Raw genomic sequence first — 21,070 nt, 5'->3', positions numbered from 1 at the left:
TTTAACTCAGTTCAGCTTTGTCATTGTTTTCTTCATGTCTCACTGGACATTGAAAAAGAGAAAAGTTCCACAACAGCAAACATGGTGAAAGTGGACGAGATAATGATGATGGACATTCTTACAAACAGAGATGAAGCCCAGTGACATTGTCTATGCTGCAATTTAGGACATTGCAGTTTTTCCTTTTTTGTTTTTGTTCCATTCACTGGTGGCACGTTAACTTTACTGCTCAACACTTAACCCCACAGCTTCCTGTGATACTACTGTGTGCTGTGTGGCGGTATGTTTCCACACGAGATATATGGGCAGCTGTAGCTGTGGAGGAAGAGCTGGTGTCTTTCAACTGGAAAGTTGGGAGATGGATTCCAGGCTTCCCCCGACTTCATCCTGAAGTGCCCTGGGGGCAAGACATTGAATTCCAAGTTTTCCCCCCAGTGGGTATGAGTGTGTGTATGGATGGGTGAATGTAACATCTAGTAGGAAGCACATTGAGTGACTGGCATGACTGGAAAACTGCTGTATAAGTACAAGTCCATTTACCATAACAACGTACCTTATTACACATACAAAGGACTCACTAGACACAAGATACTCCCTCTTCAGTTCTCATTAAAAAAAAGACTTCCAAGACATAATAATAGGAGTTGAGGTGTTAGAAACTAATATATGTCTTCACAAAATTCTCACTGATGAAATGTAAAATAAAAATAGCATGTAAAAAAACAGTCACCATCAGAAAGTGACGCCTCTCAAACCACACGAAGTGTTTGTGTTCAAGAAGAAACCACTTTGAGAGACTCAGTCATTTGTGAAGGAGACAAGAAGAGAGAAGCACAATGGTTCCACTCAGATGGATTAAAATGTCTTTATTCCTGATTCTGATGCTTCACTTTACAGGTAAGGATCCATATTTAACATGTTAAACAAATTATTTAAATACATTATTTAAACCACTTACAAAACGTTACTAATCTAGACTTATGAAGTATTCCTCCTGTAACTTACATGGAAATGGTTTATTTGTGAATTAGTTTCCAACTTACAATTTTACAACTATATATTTTTTTCTCTTTTGATACATTCTTTAATATTTTAAAAAAAAATTGCTTTTTTATCATGAAACACGTTGAATGAACTTTACCATTAAATATACACAACTTTACAACTAAAGTTCACTTAAAAACTTGTTTTGATTGTAAATAAAAATGATTCTCACACAAACAAAACACATGAAAGTCATTTACATACAGCTCTTTATTTTTCATATTTTTATTTTCTCATCAGCAGCAGCTGAACAACCTCCATCCTCCTTCACTGTCAGAGTTGGTGATGAAGTCACTTTGCCTTGTAGAAATGTGATACATGATCATCATGACTGTGATGCTACAACCTGGTTCTTCACTGCTAGACTATATGCAGAAACATCTACACTGTTTGAACATAAAAGAGTAACAACCAGGTCAGACAGACTGAGTGTTACAGCAGAATGTTCTCTGGTTATAAAGAAGATCACAGATGAAGATGCTGGTCTTTACGCCTGCAGACAGTTTGTATCAGGACACCAACATGGATCAGACTCTCAGGTTTTTCTGTCTGTTCTCCACAGTGAGTATTTACATCATGATGTTTTCAGCTCAAACTGTCTTGTTAGAACAACATACTGAAATATCACAATAATTATGATCACAGTGATGAAGTTCATTTTACTCTTGTTGTCTTTCTCACATTATCTCCATCTTCACAGTGACTGAACAGAAGAACAAAGATAAAGTCACTTTGTTCTGCTCTGTGTTGGGATATGTAACCTGTATACACACAGTGGAGTGGCTGTATGAGGGTAAAGAGAAAATATCCTCAGATATGGAGATATCAGCACCTTCCTGCTCTGCTACTGTGACATTTACATCATCTCACCTGAGTCAGAAGTCAAAGTTTAATGAGTTATTCCAGTGTAAAGTGACAGATGGTTACACTGAGAAGATAGAGCTGTTTCCCTTCATCCCTCAGTCCTCAGGTGAGAAAACAGGTGAGAACATCATGAAGTGTTTACAGTCATCTGAAACTGAAAACATTTGTTGCTTTCAAAGAATCAAAACTTAAATGTCAAACTACATGACTCACTTTTTGTAAACTTATGAAATGTTGAATATGGTCTAAATGTTTATTGTGGTTTTGTTTTCTTTGTGTTGCTCAGATCACAGAGTAACACCATCAAAGTCAGAGACAACAAAATCCTCCACAGCAAGTTGAACAACATCAGCAACACAAACTAAAAGGACAACATTAGTGGACAGAAACACACCTACAGACAACAACGATCCATCACAACAAGCAGGTAGAGACTGAGACTGCAAGTAAAAAATACAAAAACATCAGCAACACAAACTACATGGAAAACATCAGTAGAAAAACATACAACCAGATAGAAAACGAGTCTCTGCTGAAGTGTGAAAGTCAGACTGAGTCTTTGCTGTTGGTGGAGATTTTCTCTGATCCAGTCAGTGTGTCTCAGTCTGAAACCCTGTTGTTCATCACTAGCTGCTGGTTTTATTTGTGTTTGCAGGTTCATCATGGAGGTGTATTATCATCTCTGTGGTTTTAGCAGCTCTATTAACATCTGTTGTTGTAGTCAACATCTGGACAAAAACTAAAGGTGAGAAATATCCAAATAAAACTTTTATTAAGAAAATGTTTTGGTTCAAGTTTTTTTATACAGCACTTTTTTACAGCAGCAGCTGCTCAAAGTTCTGAACAACAAAACAATAAACAACAATTCTGAAGATGTTTAAACATCATGTATTATGTTTCTCTTTTATCTTTCTGTCTCTTCAGGAAAAGAAACAAGGATTGAAGAAAATACAGTGAGTTCATCATAAATATTCAATAATTTGACTCTATATGGAGAATTAAGGGGAGGGGTTTTCATCATCTTACAAAGATAAACAAGATACATGAAAAAATGACAATATAGAATAACATGCTTTTGTAATTTAGTATAAATCCAGGTATTAATGAGAAGTCATTATTATATATCTGATGAACAGGTTGATCCTGAGGATGATGCCACCTACACCAACATCAGTCACACCAAGAAGACCAAGAAAAAACGCTGTAAGTGGTTCAATGTATTTTATTGGGGATGTTGCAGTAAAGAATGGCTGTTCACACTTTTTCCAATTCAGGCTGGTGGCTTCTGGTGAAATGATTTATATTGATGAAAACTCTTATTGTTTAACTAAACTGCCAACAGTGTTTTGTCTGACATTTGCTTTCTAACCATTCCCAGGAATCATATCTCCCAGTAGAAAAGTCTAAAGTTAGATTGAATGAATAAATTCCCTGTGAGTCGTATCAGCTGGAGGACTTGTTGAAAACCTGAATAACAAAGTTTATGTTGTAATGTTTCCTTTTAGGTTCCTGACACTGTGACCTACAGCAGTGTGAGCCTTTCTTCCTCTGCAGGAGTTTCTAACTGATCTAAACAGCCCCAACTCTACCATCAACAAAGCAAAGTATGTTTCAAAAGCTTCACAACTTCTTTGTACAGAAAGGTGCATCTTTCCCACCTTGAACAGGCAGTGGAAGAAGTGCTGGACCATGATACAGACCAGTAGCAGGTTACCAGTTACAGCCAGGGAGGTAACTGAGGTGGAGAGTGTGAGAAAGAAGAGAGAATGTGAAATACATAGTGTTTAATATATTGTTTCTTTTGCATATATTTGTTTTATATTTCCAATTATCTTTTTTTAAACTTTTAACACTTTTTTAATCCTGTGTATCTGGGATAGAAAATCTATTTGTTTCTGTTGTGATCATACAAGTATTTCATATTTCAAAATATATTTCATTCAGTCTTTTGTTCCTCTGTGTGCTTGTACAATAGTAAAATGACTTTGAGTAGAAAAGAAACAAGTTCATCATCAGACTGAGAGTTATACCAGACTGGCCTGGAAGGAAAATGAAACATCTGCATCCAAGGCCAGACAGTAGAGAAGAAGCTTCTATTGTTCTGTGTTTCTAACTGTTTCATCTTCATCTGCACAGACAGAAAGCTCCTCCATTCAGATGTGTTAAGACTGGAGTCTTTCTCTGTTGCATAATTAAAACAATATTACTTTATTCAGCTTTCATCCTCTCTGTCGTCTTATAAACATATTTTGGTATCTATTTAGTGAATATGATTTAGTGCATTTCTGCTCTGCTATTTTGTGGAAAAAGACTTCCACAGAACTAAAATCTTTTCTCTGTGTGGTTTGACACATTTCAGGACAGATGAATGTTGACTGTTGAGTTTTTAATGATACAAAGAAACACCAGGTATCTCTGCTGCAGTTGTTCCCATGTTCATTAAAAATTAGCAGCTAACAGAAACTAACACCTCTTTAACCACTGATGTGGCACCATGATGACATCGTGCTTTATTGCTCAGTGTTTTTATTTTTAAATGAAAGAAAAAAGGCCAAAATTTTACACTTTTTGATAATTGCACGCAAAAAATAAACATTAAAATTCACAAAAAAAGTGTATAAACACTTTTTTCATTATTGTGTGTTTGTGTAACCGCAGGTTCTTTCTCCATCAGTCTGAGACATGTATTCCCACACTCACACACGTTTAGCTGTGAATAGAAGTTAACACCTCACTAACCACTGGTACACCAGCATGATGTTTCTCATGGCATCACACCCTTAGAGCTGCCCCATTACTTGGTACTAAATATGCCTCAAATTGTACCCGTTAATAATTCCACAAATAATTTCAGCGAAATGATTAAAAATGACCCTGCATGAAGTCTACACATTTAAAAAATAATTTGAATGTTCACACAAAACAACTTTTTAAGCTTTATTATTCTCAGGATTAATTTATTTCAAATGGTAATTTTCTCACCTGAAATCAGGTTCTGCAGCTCAGACACTTTGCCGTCTTTTAGCATTAATTTCTGTCATAATAAATGTTTAAGTCAGAGTATCGTGCAGGACCTTCAGGCTTTGTTGATTCACTTGTAAAGTTTGTTCAGTTAGACAGAGGAAAACTTCCCTGCCACTGGTTTACACTGTGTTTCCGTTTTTTTTTGTTTTTTTTTATTCTTTCTAGAGTAAAAAATAATTTAAGAAAGATTTGAAGTCATTTTTTTTTAACATTTATTGGTCTATGTAGGCCCATTAAGACCTACACATCATTTATTTTATGAGAGAAACTTGTTTTGAACAGATGATAAAAAATATTTTCAGATTCTTTTTCATTTAAATAAAGTATGAGTTGTGATGATTTGTCAAAAGCAAAAAAACATAATTTCACAAAAACTAAGGAATCAAATGTTTATAAAAACAAGTTCCACAGAATCATTTTCTGGACGTGAATTTTTTATTCTGGATGAAGCATCTGATTCAACTTGTCATTTAAAGATTAAACCAGAACAAATGTAAACAAAGAGAAGCTTCAGATTTTTATTATTCTGTTTCTTTCCAGAGAGTGGCACCAGAGATCCTTCTGCATGCGATGCCTCATTCATCCTACTTTATTTAATCCACACACACCCACACACATGCATATTAAACTATGAGGTGTAACTCTACATGGTTTAAACTTTTCTTTTTGGTCTAGTGGAGGAGTCCTGAAAAGTTGGAATGAGATTCAGACTGATCACATCAGTATAAGGTGGGGTAAATTAAATCAGAGTAAAACAGAATATGCATGATCGTATGTAGTTGGGCGTATTTTCAACACAAACTTTATCACAAACACATAAAGTTGAAGGCAAGAGCAATGGAAGGAAGTAGTAAATATACCTAAACTCTGATTTCTTCACAAACAAAGTAGGTAAATGTAAAATATTCCTTTCACAATAAACATAGGCAATAAGTGAAACTGTCAACACAATAAATGCTGGAAAACTGACGGGAATGGCAGTTACTTAGTAGTTTTAACTACTATAGAATATTGGTTTTCCTCCTGCCTCCTTATTTTGATATCTTACAATAAATAGTATAACATCCTCAAAAACTCGTATTTTAGTTTAGTTTACATCATGTTAGACTGTTAACTACCCTGAATGTTGCGGCTTTAATACAGATTAATAGAGAAATTTGGATCCAATTTACCTTCTTATCCATAAAATTTCCAAATGGGAAGCAAATATGTCTCTTACATATCTTTACACTGTGTGAGAAAGTTAGGCATAAGTCTCTAACACACATACACAGACATTTAGTCATAGTAATCAGTGTGTCTAGCATGAAGAAATTGGAGTTGGGGGCAAAGTGTTAATGCAGTTAAGGACAAAGGCCTGTCAAACACTGTGATTCTGCTTCAGTGACGATCCCCTGCAGGACACATTCCACACACATGAAGGTCTGTCTCCAGCACATGGCCATAGGTGGATTAAGATGAAGAAATTAATTGAAACATGATTGTATATTTGCTCATAAAACCTGCAAAATGAGTGAGAAAAAAAGCATCCCAAGTCTGTTCAGTCTTCTGTGTCATTCACCACCAACTCTGAAGCCCATTCAGGTTCAATTACACGCTTATAACAGACGGCAAACTCCTTTCCAGTCAGAGAAACAAAGGAGTTTTATTCTGTAAACTTTTAACAATTTACTTTTTCTTCTCTTTTTGAAAACAAGACATAGTAATAACCATGAGTACCAAAACCAATTGAAACCATTGAAAAAGAGTAATTACATCATTAAGCATACAAATGTCCTTATCCATTTTTTTTTATCCTTGTCTACATCATGACCCAATTTAATAGCCAATCACAACTCAGAGAAAATCTCCTGAGCCAATGGGATGCTTGGTGCCACCCATCTGCGTGCATAATAATAAGAGGCAGAAACATAACTGTAGGGAGTAAACTTGCAAAGGCTGCAGCTTGCTCAGTGTGCTTTGGAGATAACTTCGCCCCTCTGCAAACCTTCACCATGGTTGACGCCTTCTGCGCCTCTTGGAAACTGGCTGACAGTGAGAATTTTGATGAGTACATGAAAGCACTTGGTGAGTAAAAGATCTTTTTTCTTCCCCTTTTTCACTTTGTTTCATTTCCTCACAAATAAAACCAGTTAAAAAAAATCATACGCTGCATTATGTTAAACTTTTCAGGCTATCTTTCGTTCATTACAGCTTAGAAGATTGAACAAAAGTTCACAACAATTCATCACCTCTGTTCCTTTATACAGGTGTGGGCTTTGCCACCCGGCAGGTCGGTAACGTGACCAAGCCCACTGTGATCATCAGCCAGGAGGGAGACGAGGTGGCGATCCGCACCCAGAGCACCTTCAAAAACACCGAGATCTCCTTCAAGTTGGGAGAGGAATTTGATGAAACCACTGTTGATGACAGGAACTGCAAGGTTGGTTCACACACACACACAAAACCCACAAATGATTTAATACAGCTCTAGTTCATTATTACAGTTTTAAATTCATGAAATTGATTAAATTTTTGTAAGTCAAGAAATCCGAAAGTCATTTGCCGTCTACATATGAGTGATTAGAGGCAGCGAGCGTTTTCTCTGCCTAGTCTGTGAGTTTTCAGTCTTTAAGTTTCCAAACAGAAGAGATTTAACTTTGCTCCAGTTCAAATAATCATTTACTAAAGAATAACTTGTGTCAAATCTTATATTGGATGGGGATTTATTGCCAGCAGTAAATAGATGGATTTTCTTTTGAAATTCTGAAGAAGTGTTTTTTTTTCTGGAAACAAACCAACTGTTTCCAAAACATTATGATGTACTGATTTTCCTCTCCTCCTTTTTTTAAATTTTTATTTTGCCTTTTCAGTCCACGGTGACTCTGGAGGGAGACAAGTTGGTCCACGTCCAAAAGTGGGACGGCAAAGAGACCAAGATTGTCCGGGAGATCAAGGACGGCAAGATGGTCATGGTAAGTGGGACAGATGCGCTTTCTTCATGTCTGGTTAGACTTCTTGTGAATGTGCAGGAGTATATTCATCAAGCAAAGAAAATGTTATCAATGGACAAGTGATCAGAAGTACGAAACAGGAAGTAAAATCAACATCTTATGGGTGAATACATGTCATCTGTGGATTATTTGGATATACCAAGAAAATAGTGTCAATTTTGACCAGTTAGTTTTTCCATTGAATTTTCTATTATCATGGAGCACAAATTCTTCCATGTCAGATAATAAATACAGAAAATGTAAAGTAAACTTTGCTTTCTTGTTAAATCAACATTAAAACCAACATTTTTTGCACAAAGAAAATCTACTTTTAAGTCTCTATTGGTTCTTAAATACAGCTGAAAGAAACAAAACATGATGATAAAAAATGTCTGATCTAAACTTTCATTTCAATTGATTTTCACACATTGATCACATTGATATAACAAATTAGCTTTTAAAACCCTTTTTATGCATGTTTCCGTTGTTTGCATTGAACTAAGTTAGGCTACAAAGCAGCTAGTTGACACTGATTTGTAAAATTTGGACATGCTGACATTTTTGTCTCTTCCCTGCAGAATTTGACCTTTGAAGATGTCCATTCTGTCCGTACCTACGAGAAGGCATGAGTGCTCTGACAGACAGCATCCTGAACCGGCCAATAAGTGATGACTTTGTGATTATTGTGGATTGTATGCTACTCTTTGCACTTCATCTTCTTCCACATGTACAAGGCCTGCAAGCTGCACATGTTTTGTAAGATTTTTTTTTTTTATATGAATACATCTGTCGTGATGGACGGATCGCTTTGAAACCGTGTGTGAAAATTAAATAAAAGAATAAAAAATCATCAGAATGTGTCATTTTCTTTTCATTCGTTTGATGCATGACATATCGGACTCTAACCTCTGACCTTTTGCAGAGGAGTTCATAAAAACCTTTCTCACCATGGGGATATAAAGTCAGTATTCACAAAGTCTTAATTATTTCGTTGAGTAAAATGCGTCAGACCTGATCCACAGCTTTTAATGATGGAGAACATTTGTTTTAATCAATGTGTAGAACATTTACCTCTATTGACAGCAGCAGCTTCGAAGGAACTTAACTCAATAAACAAAATGACCTTCTTAGAGCCCAGGGCTCCTGACTGATCACATCCCTAATGTGATTCTGATTTTTGACTCTTAAATTGCATCAGCCTTTATCGACTGCTGTAACATTTAGAGGGCTATTATTCATGGAAAAGGTCAGTTTGTTAGGTGGTATTCAGCCATAATTATGGTTTAAATGCACAGGATTTTGTAGATTGACAGGAAGTTTGTGTTTACGAAACACCACTCAGTCTCATCTGATCGGTCACAGATCTCAACGTTCGATTATTTTCAGTCCCAGTTTCTGTCAGGTGTGCTTTCAGTTCAAATTGCTTATTTCTTTCTGTCTGTCTTTGTTTCTTTCTTTTGTCTTTCTTTTTTCTGACTGTCTCTCTTTCTTTCTTTCTTTCTTTCTCAGCCTTGGTTGAGGCAAGAAGTAATTGTCAGTAAATTATCTTAAAATTTGCTGTTAGAAACATATTTCACTAAGAGTTGGAAGTCAGGTTTTGTGTGTGTTTAATATATAAAAATATATTTATATATTTAAAAATCTAGTTTAGAGACTTTTTGTACCTGCAATAAACTCTTATCTTATTAGTATTTTTTATTTTATGTAAACCCCCCCCCCACCACCACCACCACAGTGTCTTGCACAGCTATATCATCACAGTAAAATCAGGTGGTTGAACATAATGTTTTTGGCATGGAATATTTGACATATAAAATGTACACTGGATAAGAGTATGATATATGTCTATTGGTTTGTAATGACTATTTTCAATAAAAGAAAAAAAAAAATGGCATTATCTCAAGTTAGAAGTTGAAGCCATACATTAGAAGTTCTGATACTTTAAAAGTATGCAGTAGTAACTAAGTCATTAGTGATGATTAATCCTCAGAGGAAAGTGCTCTGAGTAGACTACTGTAGTTTTTACTAATTGACTGGTCAAATGGATTTAATTTATATTTAGTTAAAAAAAATAAATAAATAAATAAATTGTCACTTCTTTCATCCATAAAATCATCATGTTCATGTGGTATTTATCTCCAAATTGCAGATGTCCAAAAATAAGTTCAATGTTTATGATTAAACAATGCAAAACATTGAAATGCTCAGTAATATTACAGTTTGACGTCAATAAATCAACTTATTTCACTTTTTTACTTCACACTTTCCAGGTTAACTTTTCTCATTGACTCCTCCCCCTGAGGCTGACTCCTCCCACTGAGGCTGAAACGCACGAGTCACGTGACCAGTCGGTCGCCGCACTTCCTGTTTACTTCTCTACTGATTCCTGTTGTTCCTGTTTACTCCTGCGGTGTTGAGCTGCTGTTGTTCGCTCGAAAACTATGTTATAAAACACAATTTGGGACTCATCATGATACAAATGCTGTGTTTGCTGCTGCTGTGGTTCGGCGGGGCTCCGGTTTCAGCTGCGCCGGCTGGAAGGAGCTACCTGCCGGGAACAGGTGAGTGGAAACGCCGCTCCATGGCTCCGTGTTTGTTGTCCCATATATAAACAAGACATGACTACATGGTTACTGGTTGAACCAGTGAACGTGGGTGTTTTAATAAATTTGTACTTAGTTTGTGTTTGTTTAAAAGATCCCTTTGGAAAATTATATTCATAGATTTCTAGACTCAAGTTTGATTAAATAAGTCTTCTCTTTCTTTCCTCACTTAAACGAGCATTCAATTTATCTTTATGCCTCACCATTTTATTAAAAACAAAGAGGATTAGTTTGTCTAATAAGATAAAATAAAATAAAATAGATAAGATTAGATAAGCCTGTATTAGTCCCACAGTGGGGATTTATAGTGTTGCGATGCATAGTTAAAGCACAGCAGGATAGAAATATGCAATATTCAAGATAACTATTAAGTACATTAAGTGTGTGCAGCATATATACAGTAAAAATAATTCTGGGTAAAGTGACTTCAGTATATTCTAGTGTTATATAAAGCAGTATGACTATACAGTGTAACATCAAAGACTCAAAGTAGTCAGCATGAAAAGTCTCAGCCTGCAGAAATAACTAAATGCAGAAAGAACATAAATCCAAATATAATCTTCTCCATGTGCTTTTAAAAAGAATTTAACATCCAAATTTTGATTTTTATTTAAGATTTCTTTTTTGTCGTCATTATGGATCATGACTCAGTCTTTGGCCTGCAGTTACACATATTTGTCATCCAGGCAGATTCTGGCACATCACCGACCTCCACCTGGACCCCACCTACCACCTGGCCCCAGACCCGACCAAGGTTTGCTTCTCCTCTAAAGGAGCCCCCGCCACTAACGCTGGGCTGTATGGAGACTACCTGTGTGACTCCCCCTACAGCCTCATACAGTCAGCCTTTACCCACATGGCTCCCCTCACACAGCCGCAGGACTTCATCATATGGACCGGGTCAGTACACGCAGATGAAGTCTGATGCTGTCATCATTTGGTGTTCAATTGTTTCCTCATTCCTTTCTCAGGTGTTTCAGACTAGTCACGCTGCCTTTGATGCAAATGTGTGAACATGTCAGCAATGTGAACTACCAGTTTAAAAAACATACACAGAATGAGGTTTCACATCCTGCTCTTGTGGTTCATTAGCAGTTGTGTACTTTGTGTAGTTATGCAAGTCTTTTCTGGACTTTTTAGAGAAGCAGATTGAGGATGTTTCTCTGTGCTGAGTTCACAGAGAGATAAGTAAAACACATGACCATTAGGGGTGGGAAAAATCAAATCGAAAAATCAGAAATAGGGATTTTTTTTCTTAACAATTTTAAAATCGATTTTTTTTTTGTTAAAAAAATCGATTTAAAAAAAAAATCTATCTACTATAAATTTTTTGTCATTTTATTCGTTTTTATTGAACTTTTTACTTCTGGGGCATTATAGCAGCAGAATGATGATCTGGCTACTGTGTTGTTTTTTTCCTAATTGAAATCAAGAAAAGTTACGAGCAAAAAGAAGTTTTATTAAAAAAAATTTTTTTTAATCTTCAAAAATCATCAATATTGAAGAATTTTGAGAATCGCAATTTAAATCGAATTGGCACCCAAAAAATCGGAATCGAATCGAGTCGAATCGGGACAAAAGCATATCGTCACAGCTCTAATGACCATGGTGGATGACATTTTCACATTCATTCCTTAGATGTGTTAGACATTGAGCAGAGTCTTTGAGGGGGACAGGTTGCTCTTAGGCCTCTGAGGCTCAGACACTGTTGCCAACTTGGAGACTTTCTTGGTAAATCTGGATACTTTTATTGTTAAAAGCGACAAATCTAGCAGCTTTTACTGGAATTATTAGAGACTTTTCTGGTGTTTTGGCGACTGACTTGAAGACACATATTGTTCTGCAGTTACTGTAAGGAAGGAGCAGCGGGAGCCTCTCCCGTCCTAAAGCACTCCCAGGCGGCCAGTCTCAGTCGGCTCCGGCTGCAGGTCAATGTAGAATAACTGCAGTAGGTTGTGGAAGTTCACATAAACATAGTTTATACCATTGTCAGTGAAAACTGGCTGCATTATTTTGTTATATATATATAGTGAGTTAAATCGCTGTACCATCCCTCCATTACGGGGCGTTACCATAGCAACGCGTTAATCCACTGGTTCAGATCAGCCGTCTTTTAACAGGTGAATGAGAGAAACGCGCTGCAGCCTGACAGCGGTTGTTTGGTATAAAACGTACATCCAGGCCAACGTAAAATAGTTCCTATATAAACGGTAAAAGCGGATTAAACAACTCGTAATCGTGCATTAGACGGTTATAATGCACGACACGGAGTCTAGAACACCACGACGCGCAGCGTTGTTTATAAATACTGGATAATTGTGTTAAATAATCGAAATCTCAATTTCAGTCAAAATAATCGTGATTATAATTTTTGTCACAATCGAGCAGCCCTGCCCTGGACCTCTGGTGCCTGTGTTTCGTGGTGGCAGGGCGCTCTGACTGAGACCTTCATCTGCCGCCCTCTGGGTGGATGCATGGATGTCTCTGTGGTGGGCTAGTGGGGATTCATGGTCTTTAGTGTCCTAGGGGCCACCCTGCTCTGCCTCTGATCTTTGCAGAGACCTGGTCACATGCTGAACAACATAAGTTTACAGCGTGTGTTAGAACTTCAGTGACCTCCCTGCTCAATAATCTTGCATTGTTATGCAGAACTTGCATCATATTCACAATCCTTCAAAGCGAGTTGGTGTAAATACGGTTAAGTAAAGGTTAGTTGACTGACTCATCTAAACTAGCACACAAATTTCATCCGAGCCGCTGATGGCTGAGTTTTAATGTGGGAAGTTTAAGTAACTAGATTTAAAGAAACAAGATGAATTTTTGGGTCTCCAGCTTGTAAAAGTCAGAACATCTGTTCTTCCTTCCTTCTCACAGAGACCTTTTATCACTTCAGAACCTGGTTTCTATCTGATGTAAAAATATTCAGCTGTGATTGGATGAAGCACCTATCTGTAGCAGTAAACAACACGACGGCTTCGCTGACAGAGAAACGGTCCTGTTGTTGTCGAAGTCTTGACATTTAAAATCTGCCTGCAGCTGTCAGAGTAGGAAGTGTTTGAACTGAGTGTCAGCTCCCAGATGGACGCATTTCCTTCTGATTTCTCTTCATTTCTCCTAAAGTTCTGCACAATCCAGTGGAATTGTTGAACCCATTTGTTGATTTATCATACTTTTCTACTTCCAGAGGACATTTCTGTCCCAACTCACGTCTTATTTTTTATCTTATCAATTATGTCTGAAAAATCTTCTAGATAGTTTTGTCAAGATTCATGGATATGTGGCAATAATGTACTTTCTTTTAATCTCTTGGGGTTTCAGTGGAAACAAAAACAGTGTTGTGTCTAAGTTTTTGTGATTGAAACCAGACAGAAGAATCACTTCCTCATACAGAATATAAAATCCCACAATTACTTTATGATCTCTGCTGCGGTTTTAGCGATAAGCGCCTAATGGAGCGTATCAAACAAACAAATGTCATTCATGATGCGGTGTATTACTTACATGAACATACATGGGTGTTATTAGTTACTTTTTACACTTATTGGACATTTATTAATGATCCCCCCCCCCCCCCCCCCCCCCCCCCCCCCCTTTCAGTGACAGCCCACCTCATGTCCCTCCAGATGAGCTTTCTACAGACCTGGTGATCCAGGTGATCAGTAACATGACTCAGACCATCCGACAGCATTTCCCCAACCTGACAGTCTACCCTGCGCTGGGAAACCATGACTACTGGCCACAGGTAAATATTATCTACCTCTTCTGGAATTATCTCATGATTTGCTTGGTAGAAAAGGATGATGTTCACTGCTCAGGCGATGGCAGGATGGAGCTGAAACGAAAGCGTTAGTCATGTAATGACTCAGCATTTTTGCATTCACAAAATAGGTGAAGTGTGAGTCAAACAGGTATCATGTGACGGTGCTGATGAAGGTGCTTTCTTCAAATACAGAATTTGAAATATTTTAGATTTTATCCCAAAGATTAACACAAGTATGACTCCTGCATCGGTAACACAGGTTGATATCTACTAATGTTTGTTTTATTCTGCGTTTTAGATGGCAAAATTAATTTACAAGAAACCACTTTTTTATCTAGTCATCTAAATGATTCACCCTTTATGATACTATGAATCAGCTCTTTTGTCACGACATCATACATGCATGTAAGTTTTTGTCTCATTGTTTTAGGATCAGATGCCGGCAACAACCAACGCCATCTACAAAGCTGCTGCAGAGCTCTGGAAACCCTGGTTGCAGACCGAAGCGCTCATCACCCTCTCACAAGGTATGTTTACTTCTCAGTCCAGACAGTGTTTTAAATGTATATAATACACATATCTATTTACCTGAGTTATATTCTTAATTTTGTACATTTCCATGGTGAAAATGATCTTTTCAACTTGCATGGAAATCTGTAATTACTTCAAACTATCCTGCATGGATACTGATGTAGTCAGATTTACTGTACATGAGCATAAGTTTATGTAAACGGGGAATTATGTACAAAAAGAAATGACGAAGTGAATAAAACCACAGTCATTTGGCAGATCTTTGCCAGTAAGCATTCCTGTGCAAAGGCATGTGAAGCACAAGACGGCAAACACACTGCAGCTAACATCTTTATTCACATTTGATAAATTATTTTGTTCTTTCCCTTAGTAATGTAGTTTATAATATGTTTTGAGTTAGGAAATACTCTAGTCTAATGTCAGATAAGAAAAGATTAGGATTTATTGTTATTGTACAGGAAACCATACTATAAGAATAAAATGTCACAACTATAAGGTGCTTAAAAAAGCAGGATAAAAGGTACAGGAAGTGTTACAACTGTACTAATAGAGCAAGCAAAATGTATTAAAATGCAGTTTAATGAATTAAGAATAAATAATAAAACCTTTACATAAGATATTTAATTTGCACTTCAACCAAACTATGTGGCTTTGAGTGACTGAGTGCGATACAGAGGGCTGCGGAGACGGTGTCATCATTAGCTCTATTAGCTTCATTAGAAAACTGATTAGCATTGCAAGAAAGGGGGGAGAAAGTACTTCATGTACTTTGCAGCTACAGATGTTAAAGCAATGAGTCCAAACTCACAGGGATTTCATGTGGTTGTTATAAAGGTTTTTTGTAATGATTCTCATCAGTTTCAGGTTTTATTTTGTGGTGCGATCTGTTTCTGCAGGTGGTTTCTACTCCCAGCTGGTAAAGCCTGGTTTACGGCTGGTCAGTCTCAACACAATCCTTTACTATGGTCCTGATGACGTCACTCTTAACATGACAGACCCAGCCGGACAGTTTGAGTGGCTGGAGAACACTCTGGAGAAAGCTGCTCAGAGCCTGGAAAAGGTCTCAAATCTTCTGTTTTCCACTGTGTGAATCCTGTTTTTCTGAGTTGTTGCATTCATTTGTTTAAGTTATAATGTATGATTTTATTCCTGCAGGTTTACATCATAGCTCATGTTCCTGTGGGATATTTGCCCTTCGTCCGAAACACCACTGCTATCAGAAAAAGTCACAACGAGAGGTTGGTCACCATCTTCCGGAAGTACAGCGATGTCGTTGCGGGACACTTTTATGGCCACACCCACAGAGACAGCATCATGGTGCTGCTCAACCAACAAGGTAAAATATTAACAGTTAGGTCAGCTTTTACTGACTTTTTAAAGACATCTTTTTACAAACATGAGTATTTCTTGTATAATCAGTACAGAATATGATGTGTCTCATTACTCTGTAAAGTGAACAGCATCATGAAAAAGCACTGATAGTGTTTTTGACAACGTTGATCTGAACAGGATGAAGCTGGTACAGTACAGCGGAATGAAAGTAAACATGACAAACAGCAGTGACAATCTGCAATGAAAATGTAGATGTAGAAGCAAACAGTGTGAAATAAAAGGAACTAGAAATTAAATTACTTATTTTTCTTGTATTTGCATCAGGTATATTGTTGGTTTTAAATGTTAAAGTACAAAACTATATACAGCTTAGTTGACAATCTAAAATAAACTAGTTAGGAAAGTAATCCATGACTACTATAATGTATATGAAAAAGATAATAACTTTTTTTTTCTTTTTATTGTTCTTACAATAGAGCACATTCTCTTTGCAAAGTTAGAACAGTCTTTTCCAAACGCATAAATGCATGCTCTAATGCAGAAGTCTGCAAGCCATGGTGTTATATGTGGCTCTTCAACCCATTCATTCATGCATTTCTTAACCAGTTAGTCCAAATCAGAGTCATGGGAAAGCTGGAGCCTATTCCAGCAATCATTTGGCATAAGGCAGGGTACATCCTGGATGGGTCACCAGTCCATCGCAGGGCCAATACAGAGACAAACAACCATTTACACTCACATTCACTCCTAGGGACAAATTAGAGTGACCAGTTAACCTAACGTGTGTCTTTGGACGGTGGGAGGAAGCTGAAGTACCTGGAGAGAACCCATATTTACGCAGGGAGAACATGCAAACTCCACGCAGTAAGCCCAATGTTCAAACCTCCAGCTGAGGCTCAAACCAGCGACCTTCTTGCTGTGACCACTCCTCCACCGTGCAGCCCTTTAACCCTTCTGCTCTAAATCCTCAGGAACAGATTCATTTATTTTAATCGCCAACAATTTGACTAACATGTACATTTGAGAATGCACAAGAATATCATTCATTAAAATTTAAAACATTATTCTGGACTTACAAAACAAGAGTGAAATAGTTGAGAAAATGAGACATTGTGATGTTGTGTAGTTACATGAACTCGTGGTGTGCAGGTTTGCCATCCTCTTGTTTTTTCATAACACATAAAATGCAATCAAAAGTTTACATTTTTGAATAAGTTTTTCTAACAGGTTTTGTGGCTCTAAAGTATGATTATCTGGTAGGACTGATGTTCAAAGTGGCTCTTTTGTTTGTAAAACTTGCAGATTTCTCCATGCTTTGCACTTTTTTTGGTGTCACACAAACATTAATTATAGATAATCCTGGCCCCGTTGTTGTCCAGCAGTATCCCACGTCTGAGAAAACACACTTTACACATCTTTTTCCAGGCTGGAGCATCGGGTGACAACTGTTTTAATCTTTACGGTCAGATGGACACAGCTGGATATGGACATATTGGCCATTTCCAACATATGCAAAAAAACACAAGAGGACATTATCAGAGGAAAAGAAATACAGTCACAGACAAAAAACAGTCCAGATCAGACTGATTTTTACTGTCTGGGGAGCGCTCAGAGAAGAGACAGGATGCAAAACATGCAGAATTAACTGTCATGTGAAAATCTGCCAACAGTCTGTAAGCAGTGTTGCTTCAAGCCTGCAGCGTGTTATTTATTAAGGCGAGGCCAGTTTTATGTGTACAGCACACTTTATCTACAAGACTATTCAAAGTGCTTTACATAAAACATTAAAAGCATTACAGATCGTTCAAACAAAGCAATAAAAAGTAGTACAAGGCAGCAACTAATGGCAGAAATCACAATAAAATCATTAATGAAACTGATTAAATTAGCAGTTGAAAGAAAAAAAGAATAGAAAATTAAACCAAATATGATTTTTGGCTTTTGTACATCTGGAGCTACAACACAGGGCAGATGTATGAATGTGACTATCTGGAGTTATTTAAATGGGATTTTTGTCCTGTGTAATGGGATACCACTAATATCTTGTTATATTTGTCTTGTTTTGCAGGGAAACCTGTAAATTCTCTCTTTGTGTCGCCGGCTGTTACACCCATAAAAAATGTGATGGAGCCGTACTCCAACAACCCAGCTTTCCGCATGTACCTGTACAACATCCACGACTACAGTCTGATGGTAAGAGGCTACGCATTCCAGTATTGTAGCCTAATCTAGTGTAAATTAGGTTTGTCATGTTACTAAAAATTCAGATTTCATGACAATACAAAGGATGGTGCTCGATACTTGATGCTATTTTTAAAAGAACCCAGAGGGGAAAACACATATTTTTATTTAATCAAAGTCAGAACACCACAAAATATCACAACTTATCGAATAAAAATATAGATAAATATAAGAAAAGACATTAATAGTGTGGAATAAATGAATTATGATAAAGCTCTATTAACTTTTGCAATTATAGTCTTCTCAAGCTGCTCACTCTACGGTAAAAAATACAAACCTAAGAGAAACTTCAAACTTTAAAAAGCACGCTAAGTACACTGAGAAATGTAGGTGAACTATTTTCATTTATTTAGTTTTTTATTTGACCTGTATTTAATCAGAAAAATCAGTTTAGAACAACTTATTATTTACAATGACGACCTGGGAAGAGGCCCCAGCAATATAAACAAAGATAAACAGACAAAACTGAACAAGATCAAACGAGGCCAGAGAAGAACAGGTAAAAGGAGACGATACAGGTAAATGAAGTATCACAACCAAAAATAAAGAGATTATGAAGATAAAACCACGGGGCCCAGTGAGATGGGAGAATGCTTTGCTTTGTAGGCCTGAACTGGAATCATTAATTCCAGCTTAGATCATACAGACAGCCAGTGTAATGAAGCTATAACTATAGATATAAATGATTTATCTTGGTTGAACCCATCAGTATTCTGACCTGAGTGCTTTGGAATAATTACATAATTTGTAAAGATGCAGGTGAAAGATGAAAAGTGTTGACGTTGGCAGGAAGAATTATAAATTTAGGTTAAGCTAAAAATGTCCTTTGCTGAAGTCCACACTCCCAACTTTTATCTCACTGCTCAGTCAGAAGCTAGAAGTCCTTCGTGATGATTAATTACGGTGTCAATCAGCAAACAAAAAACTGTTTCTAGCTTTCAGAAAGACTCAAAGGCTTTCGTTCTCTTCTCCCTCTCCCTTTTCTGGTGCCTTTCTCTCCGTCTGAAGGATATCTGGCAGTACTATTTGAATCTGACGGAAGCCAACGAGAAACAAAGATCCGACTGGAGGCTGGAATATATCATGACGGAGGCTTTTGGACTAACTGACCTGCAGCCACAAAGCCTTCTTCAACTGGGTCTGAGCTTCTTGCTGCCGCAGACAAAAGCCTTTGACAAATATTTCAATCACTTCATGGTGAGCTATAACAGTAGCATCGTCTGTGGCGGAGGCTGTAAGGTCAACCAGGTATGCTCCGTCCTCTACATGGACCAACGGTCCTACTCCAAATGTCTGGCAAGTGGAGGATGGTAGCAGGGATATATCGCAAGAAGCAGGTTGTTTTTTAGGATTTCTTTTCTATTTCTGCAGAGATCAAACAAAAGGGAAATGCCTCTAATATTTCTGAATATTAAGCAAAGATCATAAATCACATTCTTGACAGATCTTCAGAAGCTTGATGATATTATTCCACGTCAGGACAAGTAGATTTTTTTTTTGGAAGATATTTGTCCTTCAGGAGCTTTTTTGCTTCATATATCACTTGATTTAACTGTTTTAAAACTTTCCAGGTGCAATATTACACCACAAAGGGAATAAATTTACAAATTGATGATTATTTCTCAGCCTTACAAATGTCTTTCACCTTTTCTGCACTGAGTATCAGAGACTTCGCCCCTAAAGTCATTGATGCACTTTCTTTTAAAAAAGAGAAATGAATTAGTACTTTTTTTTTTGTGAATGTACTCTTTAAAGTCCTGCTTCTAAATCTGATTCTGCTTGAAGAGATTTAATTTACTGCAGCCTTTTCTCATTCTCAGGGTGTCAGATATTGCTAGATAATACTATCTATGTGCATTTCTTAAAGGTGAAGTATGTAAGATTTTCAATATTTTCAAAATAATTAACTAAAAAATTAACTACAATCATAATTAGATAGTTTTTTAAAACATGTAGGTTCCAGTTTGTCCATATTTCATGTTATTAAATTACAAGTTTAATTAATGACAAAGACTCTTCTTAAATGTTTGCCTACCAATAAAAAAAAAGTGCTTTTTGTCATTTGTCATTAATTAAACTTGTAATTTAATAACGCATCAAATATGGACAGACTGGAACCTACATGTTCAAAAATCTATCTAATTATTGTAGCTATTTTATTAGTTCTTTTTTTTTTTGAAACTATATAAAATCTTACATACTCCACCTTTAAGACAGGAATCTCCAGTTCCGGTTGTTAAGGGCCACAGTCCTGCAGGTTTTCCATATACCTCTGCTTCAAAACACCTGACTTGATGGAATCAGTCATTGTGTGAAACTTCATTGGCTGATGGATCCATGTAATAAAAGCCAGGTGTGTTTGAACAACCTGCAGGACAGCAACCCACGAAGACCGACTTTGGACACCCCTGTCTTAAGAGATGCATCCTGATACGCTGCAGCGATGCAGGATAAAATGATGTTTACTGCATTTGCTGCAGAGTTCTGACAAAATGACAGAATGCTGTGCTTCTATCTACATCTAGATGTAAACTTTTAGTTTGTCTACATGCTGCTAAATGATGGTGATCCATATCTGATTAATCAATAGGGCTGAAAACACAGAAGGGATGTTCCAGGGCTGATTGGAACATCTTTATATTGTGATGCCGTGCCAGAGTGGACTGTCAGCCTCCACCTGGATGCTCATCCATGTTGTT

General features: G+C 37.0%; 2 protein-coding genes across 2 annotated transcripts; both read left to right on the top strand.

Annotated features, from left to right (window-relative positions):
• The first annotated feature begins 6,917 nt into the window (after positions 1-6,917).
• On the top strand, positions 6,918-8,564 carry LOC306767668 (fatty acid-binding protein, brain). The gene is made up of 4 exons (XM_079255748.1): positions 6,918-6,999; positions 7,182-7,354; positions 7,785-7,886; positions 8,483-8,564. Exons 1-4 carry the CDS (start codon positions 6,927-6,929, stop codon positions 8,531-8,533), a joined length of 399 nt encoding a protein of 132 aa, XP_079111874.1. The 5' UTR covers positions 6,918-6,926; the 3' UTR covers positions 8,534-8,564.
• A 1,772-nt stretch (positions 8,565-10,336) lies between these two features.
• Positions 10,337-19,685, top strand: smpdl3a (sphingomyelin phosphodiesterase acid like 3A; the record flags this gene model as incomplete). Its single annotated transcript, XM_079255387.1, has 8 exons — positions 10,337-10,465; positions 11,194-11,407; positions 14,105-14,249; positions 14,698-14,794; positions 15,695-15,858; positions 15,954-16,134; positions 18,199-18,323; positions 19,380-19,685. The coding sequence occupies exons 1-8, from the start codon at positions 10,375-10,377 to the stop codon at positions 19,683-19,685; spliced, it is 1,323 nt and encodes a 440-aa protein (XP_079111513.1). The 5' UTR covers positions 10,337-10,374.
• Between the last annotated feature and the right edge of the window lie 1,385 nt (positions 19,686-21,070).

The sequence above is a fragment of the Telmatherina bonti genome (assembly GCF_933228915.1).
Source record: "Telmatherina bonti genome assembly, chromosome: 16".
In the NCBI taxonomy this organism is placed as follows: domain Eukaryota; kingdom Metazoa; phylum Chordata; class Actinopteri; order Atheriniformes; family Telmatherinidae; genus Telmatherina; species Telmatherina bonti.
This window is presented reverse-complemented; position numbering and strand designations above follow the sequence as displayed.

Coding starts and splice junctions, on each gene's coding strand:
- LOC306767668 (XM_079255748.1), top strand. CDS start 6,927: ATGGTTGACGCCTTCTGCGCCTCTTGGAAACTGGCTGACAGTGAGAAT. Junction 7,000..7,181: donor TGAGTACATGAAAGCACTTG/GTGAGTAAAAGA, acceptor TCCTTTATACAG/GTGTGGGCTTTGCCACCCGG. Junction 7,887..8,482: donor AGGACGGCAAGATGGTCATG/GTAAGTGGGACA, acceptor TCTTCCCTGCAG/AATTTGACCTTTGAAGATGT.